Source organism: Asterias amurensis, chromosome 21 (genome assembly GCF_032118995.1).
Source record: "Asterias amurensis chromosome 21, ASM3211899v1".
NCBI lineage: Eukaryota > Metazoa > Echinodermata > Asteroidea > Forcipulatida > Asteriidae > Asterias > Asterias amurensis.
The window spans coordinates 2260642-2275451 of record NC_092668.1 but is presented as its reverse complement, the minus strand read 5'-3'; the positions used below and the strand labels follow the sequence as shown (position 1 = coordinate 2275451).

The window sequence follows — 14810 nt, the reverse complement described above, 5'->3', positions numbered from 1 at the left end:
TCCTTTGTTCTGTGCACTTAAGGAAAATACTATTCTTCAACACTGTATAAAATACTTGAGGACGTGTGTAAGTCCACACACTGTTTCATTATCAGCGGCCGATTTCACAAAACACTGGGATTAATCCTAACTCGAGTTAGGACGGGTAACCCATCCTAACTTAGGATGGGTTTAATTCGTCCTACGTATTTGGATACGGAACTGAACCCATCCTAAGTCCTAAGATTAATCCTAAGTTAGATAGAGTTTGGTGAAATCGACGGCTGGACCTCTCTTGTTCTCTGGTCCACACTTCAAACCTAGCATTAAAGCAGGCAGTCGATTGGTTTCAAATGCTTGCAGACCTTATACTTAAAGGGGGCAATGATTGAAGGCGATTGCCTCCATGCCCACTGGTCATTGCCTTGGTGCCCTTGAAATGCCATGTAGAAATTTAGTTTCCCCATAGGGTAGGATGCCCTTCATCAAGGAGTAAATGCTTTGGTGCCCTTTCAAAAAAGAAGCATCCAGGCCTGTGGTTGGTCAACTAGTTGGAAAACAAAGTAATAGAAATACACCATGCCATTTATTTTCTTTTTGTAACATTTATTGTGTCCACTCCTGAGATTTAGCCCCAAGTTTTAAAACGAAAAGATACCATCGCCTTCTGACATCAAAACAAAACAAAGAAAGTTTAACCCATGCTGTTTTATGAAGGTGTTAACAATCCAAACACCTGTTAAAAAAAATAATAACAAATAAACAAATAAATTAAAATTCATCATAAGTAGACACCCGGCAACAAATTAGATGTTAGAAAAATGTCACCACAGATCATTCAGGCAAAATTGTTTTTTTTTAAAGGAAATACATTCCCTATCAAAAAGAAATCTTGACTTTTGCACGTCGGATTTGACATGAAATGTGTCTTTTCTTTACCCATGAATTTACAGTTTTCTTTACATTTAAAAAAATTGCACCATATTCCTCTTTGATTTAAAGGCAGAGTAATCCTCCGCAAGTTGACATCGACATTTTTTATCAAAATCATCTTTTTATCTTTATGTACAGCCAACCGATAAACAGGTCAGCTTGTTTTAGTTTTTGTTTTTCCTTTCAAATTCTGTCATCATTAAAGAAAAATCCATAATCTGTCTCGTCAACAGCATGGGGCGAAATGACAAAGGCAGGCACAGCCTCGGCCCATACCATTTTGCCGCAAGGGGTTGACAAGGCAAAACATCAAGAGAGGGGCAGATATTTTGACTAATATCTATCAGTCTTAAATACTTTACTTTGACTTCTGGCGACCTAAAGTATCTTTCTCTGACATTTCACCCAAAAAAATGTTTTTTTAAGAACATATTTACAAGTTTAAGGGGACAAATTACGTACGGGGAATGTAAGTGACACAAGAAATCAATAGAGGAAAATAAGCTGCCATAAAGTTGCCTATGGTCAGTACACATTTGGTCATTTCCCAACATTGCACAAGTCAAAAGTGTGATAAGTATTAGTTTTCATTCAGTAGCTTAGGACAAACTACAAGCATCTATGATATATTCACAAGAAAAATATCCTTCTATATAATGACAAGAAAAATATTTGTTTTCCCCCAATGAAAAATGAGACACACTCCTCAACTCTGATTAAACCTCCTTAATACTTTAAACTAATTTAAATGAATTCCCAGTAGTTAGTTATCTTTGCATTGCTCAGTGTTGTTAAGGAGATGGAGGTGAACGTACCAAAACTAAGACAATTATAAAAAAAGTGTTTAAATTTTCCTGACCGTTCAAATCATTTGTGCAATTCTCCTTGAACTCTAGGCACTAGAATTCTAGGCACTGTTCACCTAGGAAAAAAACATACAAATGAAACATGGGAGTAGTATTGTTTGAAACTTAACTACTGGAGAGGAACGAAGAACGATCGGCGAGGGGGAAGTGGGAGGAGGGGCACTAAAATACCTGCCTCTCTCTGTCGGTTTTAACATAAAACTTTGTGAAGATATTACACATATTTACAAGTGAAAGGATTCTTCTAAAGAATTTGACAGAATCTGAGGTCTGAATTACCAGAACAGCATGGGTATTTGTTCTGAAATTCAAAAGGCGTTGGCAGTGTTTCATAAATTTCCACAATTACTTAATATCACTTTAAAGTTCATTTTTCCCCGACAGATAAACAAAGCAGTTTTTTTTACAAAAAAAAGGAAACAAAAAATGTAATTTTTAGCAAATCAAGTGCAAAACGTATTAGAATATTAATTAAATTTTGCTTCACAATTGTGACAAAGATATTTTTTAAAAATTCCTAAATTTGCTACAATGAAAAATTGGGAGTGTTCCATTTGATGCTACAAAAAGGAAGGTGGGATTACACAAGCTAGTTTGTACAAAAAGAGTTTAGTAATTACTGATCCCACCTATTATCAAATGGAACAACCCTAATTTTACATTATAATACTGTAATAAGAACTATCCACTCATCCCTTGAGGGGGGATTTATAACAAGCTACACACACCTACAAAACTAAATCAAAAGGACACTAGTTTATAAATAAAAAAGGTTTGCTTTAAAAAGATGCCCGTACACATCGGCAAGACAAAACTGAATAAGCCATGATTCATTTTCAATGTTTGTATTTTAGCGTTGAACTTAACCTAAACCAGTTTTGGGGGAAAAAAACATTCACAAAAACACACTTTATGGTTCACTTCATTGAGTTTTGAAATTGCATTTGAATAAAGTTTTTAATTTATTTTAAATTTAGATTCAATTTAATATTCACACAAAATTGGCTATTTCATTTTATCTTGGTATTTTGAGGTGCGTCAATTTGAATTTCTATCTGTTTTATTTTGTCTAACTTATGTTTGCGGAAATTAATTACTAAGTAAATAATATTTTTTTCTGACCAATATTTCCTTCAATAATTTTAATGAAATACCGAGTTCACTTTTGGCTTTTTGTGAAACAGAACAAGTTTGCATTTTAAATGTATTGCACCCAGCTGTTACTTTCTCTCCAATTCCCCTTCAAATAAATCCTGTGAACTTGACCAATTCTGAAAGTCTGATTTGAACATGTTTCTCAGATAACTGTAGGTCAGACACAAGGTCAACACAGGGTCAAACTCTATAACAAACACAGGTCAAAATAACAACAACGACATTTCATTTTTAGTAAGTAGTATAACACATAACTGTGTGACAAAACATGGCTAAGCATCAATGACCATCAAACAAAGCGATTGCTTTCGCAGAATGGAACACTTTTGCACAACCCAACCCTCTTACAAGTGTTCCTGTTCTTATTACCCAGTTTTTAACCCCTATAAATTAGACTGTGTGTCAGGGGTCATGATCTTGATACCATTGCTGACCAGAGTCAGCCACTTTCCAGTGATTTTGTCACACACCATGTTAACAATTTTGGTCCCATGAACGAACATTTAAGACAAAATACCGGTGAAAAAAAAAACAGGTTTTACTTTTGCTTATTAAAACCGTCATTATAATAAAAAATGAAGGGGCATTTGGAATTGCTTTAATATAAAACAATCACTGCTCATTCTGAGAACAATAGGTCACTGACCTGGAATGACATGGTGGACACAGAGGTCATGACCTCTATTGCCTCAATCTTGGCCTTGGTGCCCCTTCAAAAAAATGCCTATAGACTTTCCAATGTCAAAGTTTTTTCCAATGGAAGTGCCCCTTCCAAAAAGAAGATGAACTTGCACTCTTGACGGTTGCCAAACAAAATTTTAAAATTCAAAGCCAATTACAAAGTTCTCCCCAAATTTATGACAGATAGAAAGCATCAATCAGCCAAAGAAGGGGAGGGAAAACATACATTCTATACACAGTTTAAACTACAGGTAAAAAAAAACGAAGCAAGAAAACGAGAAAATGAATGATTTAACGTCACTGGACAATTATTCAAATTATTACACATTCAGTAAATTGTGGCTGTTGCCCAAAAAATCTATTACATAGAAAACCACATTGAGTGCCAAAATTGGTGCTCCTATCAACATTCATAATTTAATCAAGAAGCACTTTTTAAAAGTGAGAGGACATTTTTGACATTGCTATTTCGAGAAGAAATATAAGAGCAAGTCAAAACCCTGCAAAATGTTGATCCCTTAATGGTGACTTCACAAATCTTAAAACAAAAAAGGGTCCCCCAAAAGATTTTCTTTAGAGGGAGAGAAATAAAAGAAACCCAAGCTCACAAAAAGACAATCGCTTACAAATCCCCCTTTTTTTTGTTAGTTTTTCCCTTCTAGTTAATTTTTGTCTGAAACAGTTGGAAAACATATTTTACATTTTGTATAATGTGTTACAAAAAGCTTGTGTCATTAATTTGAATTTCCTTGGTATATAATAAACCAATTTCTGTACACAATTCGACCATCATACATGTACAATATTATATCCATTCTAACAATTATTCAACAGTGGTAGCATAAGACCAACAATTATAACAGAAACATCCCACTCGTCAGTTGTATTATAAAAAAAACAAAATCATAAAAGCATTTCACTTTTGTGGTTGCTGCAAAGTTTCTTTTAAAAAAATCTTGAAAATGCAAAAATAAGATTTTCTGCCTCACTATTTGTTCACTAACCTTCACAAGGCTATGACCTTTGACTATGACCTTTGACTATGACCTTTGACTATGACCTTTGACCAAGATGATGTTTAATTCAAAATTGGTTTTACAACATCTGGGCTCAGTTTCATAGAGCTGCTTAACAACAAAAAGTAGCTTAGGCTAACAGTTTTTTTTGTCCAGCTCTAGTAAATCAGATTTGTCCAACTCAAAAACATTTGCAGGATTCAAACAGCTGTGATGTTTCCATCAACTAAGTAAACACAATTATTTGTACAAGATAATTACGCCAACAAACAAGAGTATGGAAAAAAACTACTTGCCAGAATGGTGTAAATCACGAATTTGCATAAAAAATATATTGACAACTTAAAAAAAACCTGTTTCTACAAAGAATGGAACCATGTAAGCAAAATAACGACCACTTGTGTAGCAAGGCACAATCAACTAAACAATGAAAAGTTCGTTAAAAAAGAAAAGAATGCAAAATTTGAGACTCGATCATTCCAACCAGACCAAAAACCCACACAAAGTACTGATCCACTAAACATGTACCTAAAACGATAAACAGGTTGTAAAACACATCACATAGAGCACACATAATATCGTTTAGTTTCCCGCCGCTTATCTTTAAATTCAGAGACCAAAAATTCCGAAAATCAAAACAAACATATGTAAAAACTAGAAACTACATGCTATTTGATGACAATCTTCCACGACCAAAGCATGAATGCCTGTGAGTCCACAGTCCAAGTTATTTTGGTGAATATTTCCCAGATTCAGAATTTCTGAAATATTTTGAATCCCACAACTCTGCCAAAAATTTCAAATCACCACCACTCCAAAAAACCATTGCTTTTCAAAACCGACACGAAGACTTAACAAATGCATGTTTCTAAAAAGACCACTGAATGAACTACTTAACACTCAGGAAGAGAAGACATAAAGATTTTAAATGAAGTTAACTATTACAAACATCAGTTGTTGTTTTTTTATCGACCCCCCAGCCACATTTCTTAAAATATTCTTATTTTTACAGCCTGTACAAGTACAAATTGGATAATACACCTAAAAAGTTTGGGGGGAGGGCGGGGTTTGTCCAGCCTTCTGAAAATGGCCCGACGACAAAAAAAGTATTATTCACAGTGCCCTTGGTTGGAGAGAGAAAAACTCACTACTACCGTCTGACCAAGTAGTTTCCGCCCCCTCCGCCTCCCCCGCTGCTGCTGTTGGTGTTGGCGTTGGTGCTGTTGGTGGTACCTGGGGTAGTGTAAGGCATCTCAAACTCAGTCAGTAAGGAGAAGTGATCAGACGGGACGCTGGTGTGCGGGCAACCAACAATTTTCGACTGTGGATTTGGAGAGTGAGAAACAAATAAATAAGAAGTTAGTTTGTAGCTGCCGAGAATCTTCAAAGGAGTATATCGTCGTCAAGGTGCACCAAGGACTTCCGATTCATCTTGAGATGAGTTTTCAATATTGCCATTTTGATTCCGATCGCGACACCACACTTTGCTTAGCAATTAAAAGTGATTTGCACTTCCTATCAATCTAATGTCTTTGAGTCGATTTCTTTTTCTCCTGAAATGGCGTTTACTTGAGATGTCAAAGTGCCAAAGTATTGTATCTCTTGCCTAAAATAACCCGGATGCAGACAATAAGTATGTGACTTGAAATCAAGCACCATCCTTTTTTTCTCTAAATGAGAAATTAAAACCCAAGCATACCTGATCTAACCAATCTTGTTCCACGGGACCCAACACTCCCAGCGTCGACATGAAATTCCTCGAAGTGAAGATGTAATCGATCACCCCCTTGAAGTCATAGGTGTAGTTGGTGTACTGTACCGACTGGTTGTGGTAAGCCCCCTGCAGCGAGAAGGAGTGAGTGATATGTCCGTTCTGCTCCGTATTGCTGGAGAAGTTGCGCAGGACCTTGTAGTGGATGTCCTTGAAGTCCTCGTGGTGGACGGAGACCTTGCCATGCTCCAGGTACTCGATCACGCCTACAGCCCAGAATCAAAAAGTCATTTGTCAACTGAAGCATGAGCCAAGCAACCTTCTCATCCACATGAATACATCATCCAAGTCGTGCAGGGATGAAATTCAGTTCAATTCAATTCAACATTTATTTCATACTACTCTTCTCAACACATAACATATCCAAAATATTACAATATTACATAGATAAGCAAAATAATAAGCACAGTTAATCCATGTAAACCAAATATAAAGGGAGCAAGAGGCTAACACCTCCAAAAGAAGGTTTCTGAGCGCTCAGGGGAGGAGTCTACTACCCCCACCCCACCTCACCCCCACCCCTCTTCACTCACCTGAGTCTGGTAATGAATTCAGATCTCCACACAGTACCAGAGGAATGGGCGTGTTCTCCGGGGTGCGCGAGACTCCGCTGCCACCACCGGGTCTAAAACTGATGGACTCCTCGTCAACGATCTTCTTCAGCTCGTTCATGAACATGATGGTCTGGATCAGCTTGACGTCACTGTACTCTGGATCCCAGTGGATGTGAACATTGGCGACTAGCATCAGCTGCCGAGTGTTGTCTGGTACAGATACTGCGGAAGGTAAGATTTGTATACTTACATTATTAATCCTCTCACAGTTGGACCATTTAATATTATCCATTTGGTTTTGAATGTTAGGTGCACTATCCTGTTTGTAGGTCATTGTGCCGCACATACCTGCGTATCTGCCACATGGCAAAAGCTACTTCCAGCCCACAAAATCAACATATATTGTGAAATTTTACCAAAAATATTGTTAGCAAAACCTACCTTTATGAAGAGCAATCAGCCTCTCCCGGTTTTTAAGTTGTACTTTTTCTTTATATTTGCCCCATTGGGCATTATTATTTATTCTTGATATTTACCTTATGGCCATTATTACTACATGTAGTTGTTTATATTTGCCCCATGGGGCATTATTACTTTTTCTTTGTAATTGCCCCATGGGACATTACTACTTGTTCCTGATATTGCCCCATTGGGCATTATTTCTCACCTGTGCCCTCGTAGCATCCCGGTCTCGTCTCCAGTAACACCGCCAGCCCAATGTTGTCCTTGGGCATGACTCTGTTGAGCATGTCTTCATTGCCGTCAGCATTGGCAAGGGCAAGTTGGTTGAACTCCACAAGGTGTTCCTTCACCAAAGCAAACCTGAATTTGGGAGATTGTTTGTGAGCAACCTTAAAAGTGTGTCCGAGGTGAGTCAAGACTCAAAATTGTTTGACCCACCGATCCACCCCAAAATTTGATTTGGATATATTGAATGGCTTCATAATATAATCTACATAATACACTGAAGAACAAAGAAATGCCTCAAAACGAACCAGACATTCTAGGTCAAAGGTCTGCAACATCAGTTGTTTTCAGAGGCCTCTCCTGGCTTAAACAAACAACTTGTGTATCTAAGTCAGAAATGATGACAATCTTGCCAGCTTGGTCAGCTGGGTACTTTGTCTTCTTGTCCGTTTGTAAAACAATTGATTTTTTGGGGGGTCGACGTTAAAACAAAACATATTTCCGGTGTTGCTTTATAGTAAAAATCCAAAGGGGAACATTATCTTTACTCACTTATTCACTCTGAAGAAGATGGCACAGCCGTCCACATATTTCCTCTCATGCTCCGACATCGTCTTGGCCCTCGACTTGGGGCTGAACACCCCCTCGTACCCGTGCTGTTTTAAAGTTGGGTAGAAGAATGTGAAGAACTGGTCCGTCTCCACCTCCTGCAGGCAGATGATGTCTGCGTTTGCGTGCAGTATCTCGTCCATGATCCCTTTCCTCCGGTACTCCCATGCGAGCGCCCACGTCGGACAGTAGCCGTAAAGCTGTTTGGTGGCATATTTCTCGCAGAGAACGTTGTAGCTCATTACTGAAAATATTGCTGCGTAATGAAATGAGGGAAAACAGTAAACAAATGGAAGTAAACATCAACCAAAGTTGCAGGTCCTCCAAACATTTTGTACTTTCTCCAACTCTTTTACTGTCTGACCTTTCAATGGCATCCACTATGGTTTTGAAGGATTGATAGGTAAACAGTTTGCGTGAATTAAATAGATTGAAGCAATGTAACATAACACTGACCACTATGGCAATTTAATAAAGGAGGGCAATATGAAATGTGACACCGATAACCTAAGCTGAGATTTCACTCAACTCCTAATTTTATAGAAGGGAAAAAACTCAGAATAAGTACGTCCAGTACTGCACACAAATTTCATATTTTCAGAAAAATGTTAAAGTGTAAAGTTTGAACTGCACAATACCAAGCTGTTAAGCAGTGATAAATTTTTTTAAATTTAGTGTGGTCGGGCACCAGCCAAAACAATACAAACTAAATGTAATTTGGGCTGGTAACCTGATTCTGCTAAGCAATACTATTCTTTGCTTACAGGCTTCATGAAATTGGGCCCTGATAGCATTATCAGAATTGGATTAAAACATTGCAAAAGAACAGAGTTTCTCAAGTTTTCAAAAGAACATATATCTACCTGGCAAGAAGGTACACACATGGTTTTACCGCAAACCAAATATACAGGACACAGTTTCTTAAACCATGCTTAAACCAAGTTAATAGGGGAATAAGTTATAAGAAATCATAAAAGGTTGTTGAGGGTGACTTACCAGCTAACCGCGACCTATCGGGGTCCTTTATGTGTATCCATGGTCTCGTTGGTGGCAACGTTGATGGAGCTGTTAAAGGGACCGTTAAAAAAAAGTGAATGTGAAGCAAATATTTCTTGTACAAACCCCTCCCTAAAAAAAAAAATAATAATAATAATATATGGGCACTATATCTTAAATCCGATATCAAACATCAAGTTTACATTAATTCTGTCTACACTTTTGACATTCAAGAAATTCTGTGCTTACCGCGCCCGGCAAAGCTCATAATTCTATAGTAGGCTGTGAGCACAGAATTATGCAGTAAGCAGAGTCATGAAATTGGGCCCTGTTCACTGTACAGACAAATTTCGGCAGGACTTGGTGAGAGGTGGAAAAAAGAATGAACTTACGACTGATGTTGTCCAGCATGAATGAGAGTAGCCTGGGTACACCATTGTGTTCATTATACAGACCCAGCATGTCTGTGTTTAGCGGATTACCCTTCAACCCAAGTACTTGCAGTTGGAATAATCTGCCTAGCTCAAACGGGAGATTACGCAAGTAGTTGTTGTTTAACAAGAGTTCCCTGCAGAGAGGTAAAACAAAAACGAGGTAAAGTGACCTTTCCAATGTGTATTCAGGGGTCGAAATTGGGCTACTGATTTTTCCAGTTTGATAGCCCGACGGGCTAGTGGAAAAACAATGCAAAAATCATCATTACAAACAACAAAGAACTGTGCTATGGTGTATTATAAAGTTTGAGCCGTGACGCGAGACATAATGTGTCTTTCGGGCAACCAAAATCTCATCAGGGCTACTAAAAATTATTGGTTACTAGCCCTGCTGACTACCATGAAAATACACTTAATTTCGACCCCTGGTATTTAATGCTTCCATTTACATTTAAACTTGATTAATCCAAACTCCCAATAGACATTCCACATGCATGTACATGTATGCACTCTACTCAACATCATATAAACGCACTCTGTACAATTTCATGAAGCAATGTCCCATTGTCAACCTTTGTACCTAACATTACTAGTGACTGGCCAGCAGGATACAGCACTCCATGCCATCAGCTTTTTCACAAATCCATATTTCAAATGATGGTAGTGTTGTTTTTCAACACATGTAGCCAGCTGGACCATGCCACTGTGGAGTGAATTTTGAATGATCTTCTCGTGATTTAACTGGCATTAAGCCAGTGAGCCACTGCTTGTATAAAATTAGTACGATTATAATAAAATTTTCTGCCCTATGACTCTCTGCCAAAAAACATAACCACGGCCCAATTTCATAGAGCTGCTAAGCACAAAAATTTGCTAAGCATAAAATTTCTTACTTGATAAAAACAGGATTACAAACCAAATTTCCACGTGATTTTCAGGATAAGCAAACAGCAGCTGAATACCAGTAACAAGCAATAGGTAACAAAAGGAAATTCGGTTGGTAATCCTGTTTTTATCAAGGAAGAAATTTCATGCTAAGCAAATTTTTGTGCTTAGCAGCTCTATGAAATTGGGCCCAGATTACGGTAAAGAGACACAAACCTTGGAGAAGTTTTCAGAAACATGTTACATTTTAATTAAGACCACCTTGTGATGAGGTTTTGTTTCTCTGCATACATTTTTCAGATCTGATTTTATCGTGCACATAAACGATGAATTTGAATACTTTACACCAAATGTGTACTTTTTCATGAAAATACACAGGTCTGCATTTATAAGACAAAATAATATATTTTAAGGTGTTCAGCAAACATGTGCACAAACACCTCTTGATTGTTTTCTGTTTTGTTGCTGTTGTTATTTTAGCAGATGTCAATATAATAAATCCATGCCACCAGTTGGCATTTCCAGTTTATAGGCCTGTGTAATTGCAGTACCTACATCAGCTTGCATTCCATGTATTGTGTACAAGTGTCTGAATGATACATGTACTTAACATAATTGGGGCTCAAAATTAACACTAAACTGCAAGTTCAAGGCCAGTGAATTTAACATTGGGCTAGTACGTATTCATGACTGGACAAATCTAACAGTCTTGTTTTTTTTTCAAATGTTGACTTTCACTTGTGAAATATCTTTCAGTTATGAATGATGTGTATAGAAGAATTCTTACCCATTTTATAAAAATGCATTTAATCTTAGCACGTTCAAATTTAGAACAGTTCAAATAAAAAATAATTAGATAGTATTTCAATTCTAGCATAATCGGCTCAATGGGAGGCAAGTCTCAGTAGTTTATAGTACATTCTACCTCCATGATAAGACCGACCTCGCTAAGTGCATAACTTGTTTTTGTCATTTAAAAATAAACTTCCTCTCTGATACTGAAGCCAAATGATGGAGTCAGAAATTTGTCAAATCTCCTTGGTGGAATGGAGCAATTTATAGCACATAGAGCTTTATAGGGGATAAAGGATATAATCTTAAAGGAACACGTTGCCTTGGACCGGACAAGTTGGTCTATAAAAAGCTTTTGAAAATGTTTGTTATGAAATGCATATGGTTAGAAAGATGTTTTAAAAGTAGAATACAATGATCCACACACATTTGCCTCAAAATTGCGTGGGTTTTCCTTTTATTTTGCGAACTAACACGGTCGGCCATTTATGGGAGTGAAAAATCTGACTCCCATGAATGGCCGACTGTGTTTGTCGACGAGGTAAAAGGAAAACCACGCAATTTCGAGTGATGCTTGTGTGGATCATTATATTCTACTTTTTAAATATCGTTCTAATCATATGCATTTTATAGCAAATGAATACAAACGCTTGTCAAAGACCAACTCGACCGATCCAAGGCAACATGTTCCTTTAATACAGTAAACAAATCTGGCAGATTCAAGGACCCCAACCTCTGTAGGGAGGTTCTTGTTACTGTACAATGTAGATTAAAGCAACAGTTCATAAAACCTAGTCCATTTCAGCCTAAAAAAACATGTAGATTGCCTGTAAAAGACATGCCTATTGTATTGCTTTGTGTACAAGGGAGTGCCTTTGTTATTGTAATCCAATAAAGACACCCATAATGTATCAATATTTGGACACGTAGGCAGGAATTGTCTACAAACTAGGAGTGTGAACATGTACAAGGTTACATGGTGTTATGGTTCTTCCGCATGAGTAGTTTAGCTGAAAGCGCTCGATTAAACCATACCATGATTAAATTAACTTTTGCATCACAAGTCTAGTATTTGTGTATAGATGTGGATAGATGCACATAATGCATTGGTATTTCATTTCAATTCTTGTTGGCAAATGACTCGCTCCTAGCAAAAGGAAAGTTAATCACAACCCAATGGAGAGAAGATTTATATAAGGAAAGAAGTTTCAGTTTCAGCAAGGGGCGATACGAGCAATCATGTAGGGACTGAAAACCCAATCACATAGTGCCCCCGGGGAGATTCAAACCACATTATTCAATTCATTACAACATCCAAAAGAACATCAAGCAAATGCAGTTTGCATTGAAAAACAACCTTTTAAGAACTATAAATAGGAGGCCTACAGGGTACAAATCCTTTCACGCTAAACCCCTAAAGACTACGGATCATCTTGGAAACTGCTTATTTATCAGGTAGCTTTTAGCAATAGTTCGCTAAACACACTGCCAAGATTCCCTTTTTGTGAAAAATTGAAACCCTCCCCAAAGAAAAAAATTATAATACTAATAAAATCGTAAATTTTTTAATTTTGTACACTATGCAGAAGAAAACTATTGTAAGTAGATTTCGAGACAACTGTAAAAATACTAATAATAATTTGGGGTTTAAAAAAGAAAAATTTACTAGAGTAGGACTTGAACTTGTGACTTCCGGATTGATGTGTCGGCGCTCTACCAACTGAGCTACCTAGCCCCTATGTTGGAGGTCTCCCTATTTTGTCAAAACTTTTGTTGGCAGTGAAAATAAGAGTAAAATAGCCTTGTTCAAACTTTACCTGAGCGTCACCAGATCCCCAAGTTCCACGGGAAGGCTGCGTAGTTTATTAGCTGATAAATCCAAGTGCATCAGGGAGGTCAGCTTGCAGATCTCCGGCGGTACCCTGGTCAGGTTGTTGTCGTTCAGGTAGAGCGCCGTCAGGAATTGAAGACTCCATAGCTGGGGGCTGAGGTTGCGGATTGTCCCTACGATCTCCAACTGCTCCCAGTGGGGCTTTTTGCCGGAGACGATGTCGTCGGGGGACATGATGCGGTACTGCCGCCGATGGTTGTTGTGGTTGTTTTGTTCATAACGATCCTTAGGCATCCTGGAGGTTTTTTCTGTAGGGAAGATAGTTCAAAAGTGGGTTTAAAAACAGGGTTAAAATAATCCAATTGAAACAAAGTGGTAATAGTGTAAAGAACATTTACACAATTTTGCATTGTAATACATTTTAAAGTTATGTTGGACCTTTTCTTCTCACAAGTTCTTAGAGTAAACAAATTTTGTGTTACTATAACAATAAATTGTATTTTTTCGGACTATCGAACCTTCGGACTATCGAACCTTCGGACTATTGAACCTTCAGACTAACGAACCTTCGGACAAACGAACCTTCGTACCATCGAACCTTTGGACTATCGAGCTGTAACCCATTTTACGAGCTGTAACCCATTTTACGAGCTGTAACCCAAGTGTCACAACATAAAGACATAAGCGTTTCCTCAATAAATTACTACGTTTGCTGTTTTAAAAACTCTCATAATAAAGGGAATTTTTTCCGATTAAAAAAAAAGAATCCCTAACTTTGGTTTTAATAAAATGTAAAAAAAACACCAAATAAAACGAAGGTTGGTTTCACTTTCAATGTTTCAATAACCGTAACAAATTAGCGTATGACGTGACTCAGGTACAAAGTGACTGGGGTACGAAGTGAGTGACGTTCCATCAGCAGACACGGGCCAGGAGCAGGACTCAGCTCATCAGTTTGCTATTAATTTGTGTACTTCTTGTAAGCATGGTAAGTTGTAGAAAATTGTTAAAATAAATGACTCAAAATAAACTTTGTATTATATCAAAATAATGTCATTCAATTCAAATTCAACGAGTTGATGATCTCAACACAAACATAGAATTATCATATCCATAAACCCAATGCAAATGACAAATAAAATTGTTTTTGCCAATGTTTTGGAAGAAGAGTTCGATCAACGACAACACAAAATACAGCTGTGCAATCTCTCACACACAAAATCCGTATCGCGTACGTACACTGCACGGAACAATGGGAACAAGCAGCCAATGAATAAAAACAGTAAAAGCAAGCGAACAGTCGGTAGTAATTTATTCGCTTCGGAATAAACTCAAATTTCACCCTGTGTAAACACACACAGCACTATTTTAAAACAAGAACATGAAATACCAAACACTATACGTTACCTTCATTGAGTACACTTTGATGTTAAAAGTGATTAACCGTCTAAAAATGCATTTATTTGGCACGTATTTTCTACGGCAATTCTTACAGAAAATCCAAAATGGCAGGCAATAATCGAAGCGAAGTAACGCATGCGCACCTTCTTGATTGGGTAATCCATGGACCGTTCCATTATCAAGTTATCATGTTCAATGGGAAACTTTAGACTTTCTGCCA

The 14810-nt window shown here is 37.5% G+C and overlaps 1 protein-coding gene across 1 annotated transcript; it reads right to left on the bottom strand.

Annotated features, from left to right (window-relative positions):
* Positions 1-570: 570 nt before the first annotated feature.
* Positions 571-14693, bottom strand: LOC139952933 (CCR4-NOT transcription complex subunit 6-like). The gene is made up of 9 exons (XM_071952259.1): positions 14597-14693; positions 13176-13497; positions 9640-9815; positions 9248-9316; positions 8195-8507; positions 7623-7777; positions 6935-7177; positions 6330-6607; positions 571-5951 (listed from the first exon to the last, which is right to left on the bottom strand). Exons 2-9 carry the CDS (start codon positions 13481-13483, stop codon positions 5781-5783), a joined length of 1713 nt encoding a protein of 570 aa, XP_071808360.1. The 5' UTR covers positions 13484-13497; positions 14597-14693; the 3' UTR covers positions 571-5780.
* Positions 14694-14810: the final 117 nt, after the last annotated feature.

Coding starts and splice junctions, on each gene's coding strand:
- LOC139952933 (XM_071952259.1), bottom strand. CDS start 13,483: ATGCCTAAGGATCGTTATGAACAAAACAACCACAACAACCATCGGCGG. Junction 9,816..13,175: donor GGGGATCTGGTGACGCTCAG/GTAAAGTTTGAA, acceptor ACCTCTCTGCAG/GGAACTCTTGTTAAACAACA. Junction 7,178..7,622: donor GGGATGCTACGAGGGCACAG/GTGAGAAATAAT, acceptor TACCTTCCGCAG/TATCTGTACCAGACAACACT.